Raw genomic sequence first — 14,501 nt, forward strand, 5'->3', positions numbered from 1 at the left:
AGAGCTGGGATTTGAACCCAGGCAGTTTACGTCCAGAACCACACACCCATAATCATCATGCCACACTCTCTTTCTGTCCTCCCTATCCAAGATGGTGGGACATTTTTCCATTTATTTGAATCTTTGCCATTTTTGGGAACATCTTTATAGTTTAAAAAACATTGTTCTGCATAATTTGTGATAGAGTTATTTCAGGATACTTTAAGGTTGGTTTTTATTTTTGGGTTTTGGTGGGCTTTTTTTTTTTTTTTTTTGCTGTTTTTCTTGTTGCACGTATGGTGGAATTCTTACAATTAAATTTCCAGTTATTACGTATAAACTTTAAACTTACCATTTTTCATAACTGTGACTAAAGCCATAAGTGAGTTCAAAAGCACATTAACTCTGCCCAACTCTAAAATACAGTGAGAACATTGTGCAGTCACTCTGGTCTCACTCATCTCACACTGTGTGAGGGGAGAGTAGGATGTGGGCAGAGTGTCTGGAGAGGGAGCAGTGCCATTTGTTGGAGTGCCAGTTGTCAGAGTCAGACTATAAGGAAGCCCGTCTTATGCTAAAGAAGAATCTGGATAACTCCTGTTGTCAAACCTTCCAACAGAAGGTTTCGGTGAGGAAGTGAGATAATTAGATTCTTAAAAAAAAATAATTCTTGCAGCATTTTGCAGGGTGACTTGTGCTTGGGAAAAGCTGGTGGTAGAGAGACCAGTTAGGGTACCATTGCAATATTTCAGGTGAGAGATAATGAAAGTCTGACCTAGGCAATCGCAGCAGGAAAAATGGAAGTGGAGAAGGTGCGATGGGAGAAACATGTCTCAGATGAAATCAACAGTCCTGGGTGACTAGTTAAATGTTCGGGGAGAGAAGAGCGAGGAGTGGAAGTTGTCACCAGAAAGAGTGACCTCAGGTGACACAGGTTGTACAGGGCGTGAGGGAGGGGTGGGCTGGGTAGAACATGGCAGGGAAACATGTTTGGTGTTGGTTTAGTACAGGTGAAGAGCCAGAATGCTAGTCATAGAGGTGTCAAAGCATGATACAGAAGCTAATGAAGTTTGAAAAGTAGAGCCCTCCGATAAAATGGCAACATAGGGATTTACGGGAGGTTTATCTGGAAGAATGATTATGACTGGAGCTGAGCTCTTGGAAGTTACTGGCACATCAGTGGTACCTGAGGCCAGAGGGAAAGGTGGGGTCAGTCCAGATAGAGTTGCCATCTTTAATAAAAGACAAAGAAATAGGGCAATCAGTTACATTTAAACTTCAGATAAACAATGAACACTTTTTTTTTTAGTATAGTCCATGTAATATTTAGGCCATACTTATCCTAAAAATTATTTATTGTTTATCTGAAATGAAAATTGAGCTGGGCCCCATGCATTTCCCCTGATAAGCGTAACAGTGGCTGCAAACAGAAATGTCTATGGGACCAGGAAGGCATTGCCCATGTGAGGTGCTGTGTGGCGGGTGGAAGGTGGTGCAGGTGGGGCAGCGTGGAGCACCTATGTCTCATCCTTGGGGGCAGCTGCTGCCCCACTCCAGCTGATCAGGCTCGCAGACGTGGCCTCAAGGGTGTCCAATATTCTGATGTTTCCAAACAGAAGAGAAGGATATATTTTTAATGTGAAATATCCCAATTTTAAAAGAGGACGACTAATGAAAAGCAAAAAGATTGTGAGGCACAGAGCAGGTCTGTGGGTTCCCCAAGGCACATGGGCCACTGCTTTGCAACCTCTGATATAATCTTTGCAGAGTGGGCGGGGCAGGTGTTTAACCTGCAAGTTACAGGGCTTTGCAAAGTCAGGGTGCAGGGAAGGGATGGTGGCAGGCAGATGACTCCCCCACCTCATGCAAAAAGTAAAATGTGAAAATGACGCCTGTGGCCACAACTCCATGGTCTCGCCCCTCAGTGTCTGAACGTGTCCCCTGGCCACGGTCGCCATAGCTAGGCAGTGGCCAAAGCCACAGAGGGCTGCACCCCGTTCCACCTGCTCTCACAGGGCTGGAGAGTCGAGCCTATCACACCAGCCTTTCAGGTAGCAGGAGCAATCATTGGGGCTCTGAAGGCTTTCATCAGAAAATTGTGGGTGGAAACTTCCTGGGCTTTGTGCTGAGAGCTTCTTGAGGCTTCTCACCTACAGATGCAAAGTGAGTGGGTGTCTCTCTCTGAGAAGCAGAAAGAAAAAACGAAAGAGAGGTATTTCCCTGTGCTATGGAAACTCTATAAAGAAGGAGCTGGCTTCCCCTCCCTCGGTCAGTCAGAAGCAGAGGTCCCCGCCTTGATCCCTGGGACTCCCCAGGATCCAGAAGGAAAACCTTTGCTGGGGGCAGCCCGAGTCACTGGCTGCCATGCAGCAGCACTTGAACTACCCGTACCCCCAAATCTACTGGGTGGACAGCAGTGCCAGCTCTCCCTGGGCCCCTCCAGGGTCAGTCCTCCCGTGTCCGTCCTCGGTGCCTACAAGGCCTGGGCAAAGGAGGCCACCACCACTGCCGCCGCCACCACCGCCGCCGCCATTGCCACCACTGCCGCCACTGCCACTGCCACCTCTGAAGAAGCAAAGGGACCACAGCACAGGCCTGTGTCTCCTTGTGATGTTTTTCATGGTGCTGGTGGCCCTGGTTGGATTGGGGTTGGGGATGTTTCAGCTCTTCCACCTACAGAAGGAGCTGGCCGAGCTCAGAGAGGTAAGCTGGCATGTGGATTGCTGTGCCCGGGAGGCACGGGGGGTCACACAGCTCTGTCACAGTGCAGGGGTCCACGTGGACTGCAGTCTTGCACAGTGCTTTCCAATGCTTTCTTCCTGTCTCAGAAATGGATCGTTCTAGACATTTTTTTCGACAGAGAATTGCAGGCGGCTCCCATGAGGAAAAGGAATATTTTCTGTTGGGGAAAGAAAGGCTCAAGGCCGTAATAGGAATGGCAGGGCCAGATCTTCTTGTGTCCTTTGGCAAGTCAGCCTGCTGAGCCGCGTACTTGGTGATCTGAGAAAGAAAAAGAACTTTGAGTCTTGTGTAGAAGTGAATCTGTTCAAGTGGCCAATCTTAAGATTTTTTTTCTTAATGCTTAAGAATATCAGAACTATTCCCAATCACAAAGCTGAGGCATGGGGAGGTACAATGCCTCGGCCAAAGTCAGAGTCAGGAGAGCTTCTGAGGTAGTTAGAGTCCCTTTCCAGGGCTGGCTTTAGGTGACAATTCTGCCTCTTTTGCTTAAAGAACTTTATATTGATTATGTGTCTTTCTTTTTTGCCAGTCCACCAGCCAAAAGCATATAGCATCATCTCTGGAGAAGCAAATAGGTGAGTCCTTTTATGCATGTCCATTGAGTTTCCAAAGCTAGCCCTCCGTGCTGAACCATGTGGGTGGAAGGCCTTGAATTGCAGGCGGCTCCCATGAGGAAAAGCAGCCATTCGCAGGCACATGCTACAGGAGCAATCCTGGCGAATTCGGAATCTCTGGTCATTTGGGTTCCTTGAGCTGCCCTAACCTGTGAATGAATTTAACTGTGCAAAATCAGTGTATCTGGGTACTGCACACCATTCAAAATAATTTCCACTTGCTTTTGGGAAGAGACACACACAAGTACAACCCTGGACCTTTGTCCCTGAGCAGCTGGCCCCAGGCTAGTCCCTTTCTTCCGGCCTCCTGGTTCCCATACACAGGGTGGTGGCTGTAAGTCCTCAGGAAAAGGGGCAGTGGAGGCAGAGAGAGCTGTCTCTAGGAAAGGTCTCCTCTTTAAACTCTCAAAGATATTACTCAAGAGCCAAGAGTTTTAAAACCTATGTTATAGGATATGTTTAAAAGCTTTTTAAAAAAATAAGTGCAAAATCAGTCATCCACATAGGATGGTTCTTTTGCAGTCACTAGAAAGCTTGGGGGAAGACTCCAGCCATTATTCGAAGGGTATTCCATCTTCCTGCACAGAGGCAATCGTGAGCTACTTTTAGCAATAAAGGAAAATTTTTTGTATGAGACCTAGGACAGGGAGAGGATGCAAATGTTGAGCAATGACCTCATGAAACTTCAGAACATAGTTTTGGAAACTGGAGAGATAGATTTAAGATATTCGCCAGCTCATCCAACTAAGACTCTTTGACGTTTAGACTTGGTAAGAGTTGGAAGGGCGCTTCGAGAGTATCTGGTCTACTCATCTCATTGTTCAGAAGAGAAACAAAATACCAGACAGGGTAGGTGACTTACCCAAGACCACTGGTGTGGACCTGGGGCCAGAAGGAACTCAGGCTCCTGGTGCCTTGTCACCTCCAGGGCTCTCCTATATATGGACTGATGCCTCATGAAATAAGGCAACTCCCATCTTGCTATAATGATCACGGAATGAGAAACAAAAAAGACAAGCGAGACGCCCCACACAGACAATAAGTACATCTGACCCTTAGAAATGGATGAGAAAGCAGAAGGCAGCACTGGCCACCCAATCTCTGAGGTTGTGCCTAGTGCAGGCGACCCATCTCTCAGTTGCCCTCGAATGTAAGCTCCTGTCGGAGCCCAACCTTAGGACATTCTGTTCCCAGTTCTGGGTCTGAGTCCCTAAGTGTTAGAAAGTCCACATGTACACAAGCAGAGTAGAAATATTTGCTAGAAACAAATTAAGGCTCTGGAAGGCTCTAAAACAGCTTTGAAAATCAGTGGACTGTGGTTGGTGACACAGGTACCTAATTACTCATCTTTCACCCACATTCTGGAATCATTTCAGTGATTAAAAGTCAAGTGAACAGTGAGTCAGGTCTACCAACCCCAAAAAACAATTATCTTCTCCAGATCGACCAGAAATTGGTGAATTATCACATGGAAATCAAATGAGCAACTTGACTAATAAGAGATGCAAATTAAAACGAGGGATACCCATTTTCATCCCTCAAATTAGTAAAGGTTAAATAAATAAAATGAAAAAGCCCAGATTGGCAAAAATATGAGAGAAAAGGCCCTGCTTCAACATTAAGTTGACAGCCAGTGGTCATGTAAATTGCTGTACCTTTTCTGAAGAGCAGTTTGGAAAAATATATCAAAAGATTAAAACTGTTAATTTCCTTTGTAATCTCATCAGTAAGAATTTATTTTAAAAAAGTAATCAAAGATGTGCCTGAAAATTTATATGGAAGGATATTCATCACTTCCTTATCAGGCTATTTATAATAAACAGTTCAGAAGAAACATAAATGTCTCTTAATAGGAGGTTAGTTAAATACACTATATTGTATTGAGATGAGAGCCTAATGTGCAGTAACTGAAAACCATGAATTAGGACACTTAATGCCATGGAGATTGCGCATCGTATAGTATTAGGTAAGCAAAAACAAGTTATAAAGCAGTATGTTTAGTGTAACATTGACTATATCCACATATACGCATATTTTTATATTCTTAGTAAAGAACTAGGAGGATTTATACCTCAACACATGAATAGTGATTTTTCTCGGCGAGGCACTATTACAGATTATTTAAACTTTCGTATGTGCTTCTTTTTCATTTCCCATTTTTCCAGTCAACTCATGAAATCTTTTATTCATTCACAAAGGTTCTCAGAGTGCTTTCTATGTGTCAGCCTGGGTGTTGGGTGGGAAGTGACCGCTGAGAATGAGAGAGACCAGGGGCCTACCCTCGTGGAGATTTTAGCAAGCTGGAGGAGATAAACAAAAGCAAGCAAACAGGCAGCATCACTTCAAATTAATTGTATTAAGTGCGACCTAAGATAGAGTGGTCTGGAAAGTTCCCTCTGAGGTGTGTGTGTGAGTGTGTTTGTGTGTGTGTGTGTGTGTGTGTGTGTGTGTGTGTAGGGGGAGGATACGGGAAAGCATTCCAGTCCTGGAGTGGCGTGTGCAAAGACCCTGGGGCAGGAAACAGTCATCACCAGAGTGGGGTATATCTCCAGCTTCTTTATTCCAGTATTTACCCAGCAGATATTTTTATTGAGTACCTTCTATGAGACTCACATGGTACAAGGCTCTGTGAGGGATATAAAGCTATGTGACATGTGGTGCTCGGTGCCATTTCCTGTCAGAACATGGCTGAATGCCAGCTCAGCCGCACAGAGGGCTTGTGGTACAGGGACGCAGACGAGATTCAGTGTTGCTTTCCTGTTCACTAACTCCTCATTCATGGTGGGTGGCGGTCTCCAGTTGCTGCAGAGGTAGTGATGGTTTGGGTGATGTTCTCGGTTGCTTGGGGCATTCTCACATCATTGGTGGGTTTTGCAGGCGAAGCACACTGGGCCTGCTGTGCACAAGCACCATTCTATGGATCTTTCTAGAATGTCTCAGCTCAACTCATTAGCGAAGTGGTAGTTCTATTTCGTTGAATAATTGAACTCAGAGAAGTAGTGTCTGTTTTGAGAACTGTTGTCTGTTTTAACTCCTTCAATTTAATTTAGCAACCATTTACTGGTCATGTTAGAAACTGAGCTAAACACTGGTGGGTTAAACACATAGTAAGGAATTTGCCATTTATTTGGGAGGATAAGGCAAGTTATACAGTTACCACAGCAAAAGGGAGTCAGAATTGACAAGGGAAGTGAAGACAGAGTGATTCTGGGTTTCAAAGGAGGGAAAAATCGTATTCGATTAAAAAGGCTTGGGAGGGTTTCTCAAACACAGAGGTATTTCCGACGGTATTCATAGGGTTCATAGGAATTTGACAGCAAGATCATCTGGGAGGCCATTCCAGGCGGAAGGAACAGCATGGCAAAGGCACGGAGGCAGGGAAGCCAGGTACATTCAGGTCAGACCAGACCCCTGGTGTATACAGAGTCCCTTGTGAGTGATGGAGGAGAGGTAAGGCTGGACAGAGAGGCAGAGATCCTGGGCCGGGGGAAATGTACACAGTTACATGTCGAAGGAGGAGCCATTTGAGGTGTTGGAGACCTCAGGATAATGTATTTGGGGCAGATCATAGGATGCCCCTGGGGGAAGACGTAATGGTCAGGAGATGAGTTAGCTAGCAGTCGTTTTCAGCCTCTGTTCCAAGAGTCCTAGGGACAGCCAAGCCAGACCTGAAAGAGCCCCGGATTTGAAGTCAGGGGACCCGAATGCGGGTCCCACTCTGACACTGAGTAGCTGAGTCTTCTTGGATAAGCCACTCAACTTCTAAGCTCATTTTGCCCCTATGAGGTGGGATAATAACCTCTATGTCACAGGGCTAAATGCAGCAACTGATATGGCAGCTCTTTATAAATCGACCTTTATGTCATTTTATTATAACGTTATAATTTACACTTGTGACAGTGTTAATTGGGTTTATTTTTTACCTCTCTGAAATGCAGACGGCTGTGAGTTCCATGGGTTGGATTTGTATGATTCGTATACATTAGACTGCTGTCATTTATGCTTTAACACAATCTCTTTTATTTAAATGTCCTGTTAGAGTCCCACCAGAAGAATAGTTGGTATCTCATGTTTACATATATCTTTCATCTGTCTATGATACAGGTCACCCCATCCCACCCTCTGAAAAAAGGGAGCTGCGGAAAATGGCCCATTTAACAGGTCTGTATGTGGAAGGTGCAGGTGGGGCTGGGCAGCCTTTGGTAGAAACAGAAGCGCTGGTCAGTTTCTGCTCCTGTGATCTGGGGGAGCTGGTGATTTGAAACCCGAGTGATCACATCTTTCTCATGAGGTCAAACTCACCCACATAGCGAGGCCTGTGGGAGGCCCAGCTCTCCGCTGGGGAAATGGAGAGATTTCCACAAGGAGCTCACTCTTTTTGTCATTCCAAAGAACTTTAGGGGATTTGGGGCGCAAGTCCACGGAGTGAGAGCTTGGGGAGGTGGAAATTGAGAAGCTATTTTAGTTAGTGATTCCCTGGTGTTTTGAAAGAGCTTCTCTCTGCTTTGTCCAAGAGTAGAAATAGTAGTGAGAGGAGAGGCCCAGCCTGGGCACTAGTGGGCTGTCAGCAGGTGGTCGTGTCATGGAGTGAAGTGGTGACAATATGGTGGGGCACTCACTCCCTGTGTGAAGTCCAGGGAAAGTGGCTAAGTATCAGGGAAAGTAGAGTCCCACCAGTGTGCCACGGTCCCTGCAATTATTTAGGCAGAGGCTGTAGATTGATCCAGTTTGGCTCGACAGACATCTATAGAGCACGTATACATGTGTTTGTGCCATGCCTTGGGGACATGGAGATAAATAACACATTGTTCCTGCCTTCAAGGGGCTTACAATCTAATAGGGAAAGACAGGTACAAAAGTCATCATTTCAGTATTGGAGAGCGTCCTCTGCTTACGGTGTGGAGACACAAAGGAAAGGGGATTTTAGCCCCAGATGGGGAACTGAAGGTGAGGAATTGGACCAGATGATTCCTGGGGTCCTTTCCAACTGTGGAACTTCAGAGGTCCTTGGATTTGGCTCTTCCCCTCATGGAGGGACCTTGAAGCCTAGTTTTGGTGCTACTTCTGAAGATCATAGAACCTTTTTTCTGGAAAGCTAAAACCATCGAGACAGTAAGTCCTGCCTGCACTTGATTAGGGGTATATATTACTGTCCAGTGGTATGGATGATAAAATCGAGGCAGGCAATTTGATGAAGGCATTGAAGGTAAACAACATTTGCTCGAAAGGAAGGGTCCACCCTTTTATGCCAGATGCCCGATGGTTGGGCGTGTGAGGGCTGCTGGCTGAAAGCTCCTTTCTGATTTGGTTTCAGGCAAGCCCAACACAAGAGCCATCCCTCTGGAATGGGAAGACACCTACGGCATTGCCCTGGTCTCCGGAGTCAAGTATAAAAAGGGCGGTCTTGTGATCAATGACACCGGGCCCTACTTTGTGTATTCCAAAGTGAACTTTCGGGGTCAGGCCTGCAACAACCAGCCCTTGAGTCACAGGGTCTACGTGAGGAACTCTAGATACCCTAAGGACTTGGTGCTGATGGAGGGGAAGATGATGGACTACTGCACCGCCGGCCGGATGTGGGCCCGCAGCAGCTACCTGGGGGCCGTGTTCAACCTCACCACGGCTGACCATTTATATGTCAACGTGTCTGCGCTTACACTGGTCAATTTTGAGGAATCTAAGACATTTTTCGGCTTATATAAGCTCTAAGAAAAGCACTTTGGGATTCCCTCCATTATGTGACAGGTCTTGAAGGAGGTTTTCTTAGGCCCACCCAAGGTCAAGAGAGAAGATGTAAACTCTGAGGACCTTGACCCTGCAGGGTCTGCAGGCCTGTAGTTCCTCATCTCACCTAAGGTCCATGAGCCAGACAGGATGAGGAATATAACTGACGGACATAACCCTTTGGGCTGCCAGGTCAAGATGCAGGCGCCGGGACAAGTAGCTGCTGGGGTGTCCCGCATCCATCTTAAGTGGCCAAGAGTGTTTGGCACGTTGGAAAGGACACCTCTTTGAACTCACCACCTCTTGGGGTGGGTCTACTATCTACCTCAGGGAAGGCCATTTTTCAGATATAGGGATGTGACATGAGTGTGTAAGGGGTCGAGAAAGAGGAAGCTTGCATGATAAGCTACAGAGACTGAAGGGCCAGTGTCCCACTGGCAGCAGTTTTATGTCTAAATCTATAGCCTGAGCTGCCAGGCGATGCTACCAGAGAACAACGGAGGTCTTTCAGGGACTCAGTCCATTCCCTATATGGCATGTATATTTCCAGTGCAATTGTACGGGTGTGTGTGCGTGTGTGTGTGTGACTAGAGTGACGTCAGTAGAGAGGATATGGAAATGGTGAAGAATGTACATTTGGTGGTAGACTTTGAATGCTTCTTGGCAACCAACTCTAACAGTCCTCAAAACTCTGTCAGCTAGTGATGCTGTTTTCCTATAATATAACCAGTATTTATATACATTTCGTGCATTTTTAAAGAAAAGAATACATGTAATAAAAACTATATTTTACAATACAGCTAAACATTATGAATGTACGTTTTAGAAATCACTAAGATTTGGGGGATTTTTTCTTATTATTTCTTTCTTCCATGGCTTCTTCGTTCATTATGACTTAAGGCCACCTTAAGGAGAGTTTGCTGGGGTGAGGAGGGCTGTGAAGCCAATCTTTCCATCTTTGCTGGGCTCTCCTCCTCTCGCTGTGTTCTCTTCCCTCTGCATCTCCATCATCCAAAGTTTCCATTAACAGTATTATTGCCGGTGTGAAAGTCACCCAACTTCCCGTAGATTTGATGACAACTCATCTATTCCTGGGGGCAGTCATGGAACAATGGAAAGGGCACAGACTTTGGTTCAAAACCTGATTTGGAATCTTTGTTCCTCCACCTCCTAACTCTACCATCGCTGTGCAGGTCACTTGACCACTCTTGGACAGAAAAGGGCGAATATGTACATAAAGTATCTGACACATAGTAATATGTAAAAAATGGTACCTACCATTATGAACAAGCCACTCTATGAAGGCACTTCATTCTCCAGAAGAAGCTACTGATCAGAGGGATCCATCCAACACCTGGTGTCTTGCATCCTCACCGTGATCACTCACAATGAACTTTTTCTATTTTCTTCAACAACCGCTCATTACCATAGCCTCCCTCTAGATTTTGTCATCATTAAAAATTACCATGCCTCCTTTGCAATTTGATTTCAGACACCTTATTTTCACAGCATCATCTCGTATTATTGCAGCTTGATTGCCCCAACATTTTCTCTCCAAATATATGCAGAGGGTGCCAAAAAAATGTATACACATTATAAGACAGGAAAAAAACTGTATTAAAATTGTAATACTCAATATATACTGATAACAAAAGATGAATACAAGTCAGATATACACGTTTTTTTGGCACCCCCTGTTTACGAGGTCAGACAATTAAGTTTGTGAACTTGTTGCAAAGATATTGCTAACCTTTTTTGATATCAGAGGGATTGTTCATTATGAATTTGTACCAACTGGACAAACAGTTAACCAAGCTTACTGTTTGAAAGTGCTGAAAAGTCTGCATGAAAAAGTTAGATGACCTGAACTTTTCACCAACAATTCATGGCTCTTGCATCACGGCAATGCTCCAGCTCACACGGCACTGTCTGTGAGGGAGTTTTTAGCCAGGAAACAAATAACAGTATTGGAACACCCTCTCAACAACCCTGATCTGGCCCCCAATGACTTGCTTCTTTACTCGAAGAGAAAGGAAATTTTGAAAGGAAGACATTTTGATGACATTCAGGACATCAAGGGTAATATGATGACAGCTCTGATGGCCATTCCAGAAAGAGTTCCAAAATTGCTTTGAAGGGTGGACCAGGCGCTGGCATCAGTGCATAGCTTCCCAAGGGGAGTACTGCGAAGGTGACTATAGTGATACTCAGCAATGAGGTTGGTAGTACTTTTTCTAGGATGAGTTCGGGAACTTAATTGTCTGACCGTGTGTGTGTGTAGTCAAGGACCCTTCTAGATAATGGTACCAGGGCGAAGAGGAAGAGGAAATGGCTGCAGGGCATCCTGAGTTGACCTGATGCTGTAAGCTAGTAGCAGCAGTATTGGCACTTTGATCCCTCTAAGCCTGAGCTCTGCTAAGATACCTTTGACATTTTCTGAAGACAAAGTCCTAGCTTACTCTGCTTTAAGTACTGGTTCCAGGGAAGATGTTAACAGTTTCCTTAGGACCCTACATTATTTTTCCTTACCTCAGTAGTAACACAATAAAAGTCAAAAACCTCAAACTTTTGAATGTGCTCATTAAAAATGGGATCTGCCATTGTTCCTTTATGAAATCCTAAGGCCAAAGTAGAACACTAAAAAAAAATAGGCGGGTTATTCCTGGTTCAGTAGGTTGAGGTTTTCTTTCTTTTCACACAACTGAAAACACATAAAACCATGGTTTTTTTTTAAGCCCCCCAGAGTGGTGACTTTATATTCTCTGAAGTAGGTGTTGATTTACCACAGCTTAACAGGAAAACAGCTCTGCTAGGACCATCATTGCGAGAGTGACGAATCTGAAACAATAAACTCATTAAAAGAGGGGAATTGGAGAGAGAAGTGGGGCCCCTCCGAGCCAGACTAGAAGATGTCCTTAACGAGTTAAGCCGGGTCCACATGTTAAATTACATTTTTCAAAGGAGTTTGGTTAAGTTCTGATGTTCTAATGAGAAATTTTTACTGTCCATTTTTTTGTTGTTGTTGGTAGTGTTTTTTTCCTTTTCCAGGGTTTTGGATAATCCAGAGGCAGAATGAAGTGATCCTAGGAAAGCAGAATCAAAACCCCATTCCTTAGGTGTTCAGGCTCAGAAATGAGCTAAGGTTCACAAATCAATGGTGGCCAGGAACCTCTGGGATTCATCTAGCAACCTACCAGCCCTGAAAACAGAGAGAGCTAAGTGGGTATTCTGTTCCTCGTAGTTCACTCAGAAGGTAGGAAAGCATCATCTCAGCGATGAATATCTCACTTTTGCCAAACTTCCACTTTACTGGGAGACACTCTTCCACCAGTCTACCGTGTTTCCCTGAAAATAAGACCGGATCTTATATTAAGTTTTGCTCCAAAAGACGCATTAGGGCTTATGTTCAGGGGATGCCCTCCTGAAAAATCATGCTAAGGCTTCTTTTCTGGTTAGGTTTTATTTTTGGGGAAACACGGTAGCTGGTACATTTTCAGAGAAAAGTGCAATGCAGACATCCCTCCTCTCCCACTAGGAGGCTCCTTCAGCCCTAGGGGGTCACCCTTTCTTCTACTTCTCAAGAGAATGACATGGACCTCAATCTCACATTCTGTGGAAAGTCCAGTGTTCTCCCCACGTTTTCTGGGAAGAACCCCATTCTTTGGGAAGTCCACATTATAGCAGGCTTCCCAGCTGTCACCTGGATTCTAGCAGTGGATGCTCTTCCAGGCTGCTGTCATTCCCATTGAGGAATGCCTTTATTTCCCTCAGGGCACCACGACAATAGATGTTGGGTGTAGACAAATTTTACTGAAGGTTTGGAGAGAGATAACCTATGACATACATAGTAGAAGTTACACTTAAAATTGAGTATTAGGTATCACTGTCGTCCTCCAAATTTGCCACAATTATGTCCTTAAATGTGTCACCAACAGTCCCTAGTACTTGAGAGAAGGCATACGCTCATTCATTCATTCATTCCTTAACAAGTGTTTATTTAATGTCTGTCACGTACCAGGAACTGCCATAGGTATTGTGGATACGGTGAGATATAAAGTCCCCTGTGCAGCTGTATTTTAATGGAGAGATAGTAAATAGACAATAAAGAAGGAGCAAATAAATATCTAATAAATTATATATGGTAGTAAGTGCTATAAAGAGAAATGAAGCAAGGTAAGGTGGTAGGCAGCAATGGAGGAGGGGGTGATTGATAAGTGGTGAGCCCAACAACTAGAGAAATTACAAGTGGGAAGTCATAAGCACAACACGTACCTCTAATGCTGAGATATAAAAATAAGAAGATCTTACATGTCCGTAGCCTTTACAATGTTTTCTCATATGCCTCTCGCTTTTACTGTTTTTTAAGATATATGAAGCAATACACATAAAAGCAGTTGGCATGTGTCAGGTTCTCTATAAATGTCAGTTGAATATATTGAATATATTTTGTGCTCATTACATTCACAGCCTGGCGATATGCCATTTTGATGTCCCCCCCCCCCCCCCTTTTTAATCCTGAAATATAATTAAGCAGCCTGATGCTTAAACATTTGACTGGTGAGACAATGTTGAAGCTCTTTGTTATCCTTCAGTGGAGCTAAAATCCTCCACTTAACCCAGAGTTGTCTCTGGACAAACTCTTCGTATGCGAATGTGAGCTGCTGAGGAATTCCCCTCCTCCAGCTGCTCATCTCAGAAGGGATAACATTTGTTTCTTATGTCATAGCCCTGGCCTTCTGTGGGTGAACCACATAAAGACAACGTGAGTTAGTAAGAGACCGCCCTGATGGCCTCGGACTCTGAAAATGTCCACACATGTAAGACACCATATGCAAGACAAGAACCTTTGCAATGGAGGCTGGAGAGTTGGATAGGAATCTGTTAGTCTCTCAGATATTTCTCTGGGCAAATGTCTTTTAGTTTCATTTGGTTGAGGTCTCAGTTTTCTCACATACTCCACCCCACCCAATACCACTTTCAGTCTGTGGAAGGGAACTTGGTACACATTTCCTGGAAGAGAGGGTTCTAGGAGTTGTTCCTGATTGAAAGAGAAGGTAGGAGAAAGATTCAGGAAGTTACAAAGGTCTCTGGCCTTAAATAAATTGAACTGAGATTCTAGACCTTCGTAACAGAGATAAAAGACCGTAGAGTAGAGAAACTGGAGATTCTAGTAACATGAAATGCATTTTATTTTTCTCACCCCATGTCCTCATTGAGAAGAAACAACAGCCATGACTCAGTTGGTGAGAAGGACTGAAAGGTGTTAAACAGAACTCTAAAATTTGAGCTACAAGTGAAGACATCTCAAACCTCAGCATCCTCTTCGCATCATTTGATGGGTTGTGTTCTGGCTTCTAAGAAATTCTGAAGGCTTCTTCAGGGGGGTGGCAAAGAGAAGACTACCATGCAGGGGAACTGAGATGGTTTCCACTTCCTGTAGCA

The 14,501-nt window shown here is 44.6% G+C and overlaps 1 protein-coding gene across 1 annotated transcript; it reads left to right on the forward strand.

Annotated features, from left to right (window-relative positions):
* The first annotated feature begins 945 nt into the window (after nt 1–945).
* FASLG (Fas ligand) lies at nt 946–9,873 on the forward strand. The gene is made up of 4 exons (XM_019729830.3): nt 946–2,682; nt 3,251–3,296; nt 7,440–7,496; nt 8,650–9,873. Exons 1-4 carry the CDS (start codon nt 2,344–2,346, stop codon nt 9,042–9,044), a joined length of 837 nt encoding a protein of 278 aa, XP_019585389.3. The 5' UTR covers nt 946–2,343; the 3' UTR covers nt 9,045–9,873.
* Nucleotides 9,874–14,501: the final 4,628 nt, after the last annotated feature.

The sequence above is a fragment of the Rhinolophus sinicus genome, chromosome 11, assembly GCF_057876585.1.
Source record: "Rhinolophus sinicus isolate RSI-liver-muscle chromosome 11, RSI-T2T, whole genome shotgun sequence".
Taxonomy (NCBI): Eukaryota; Metazoa; Chordata; class Mammalia; order Chiroptera; family Rhinolophidae; genus Rhinolophus; species Rhinolophus sinicus.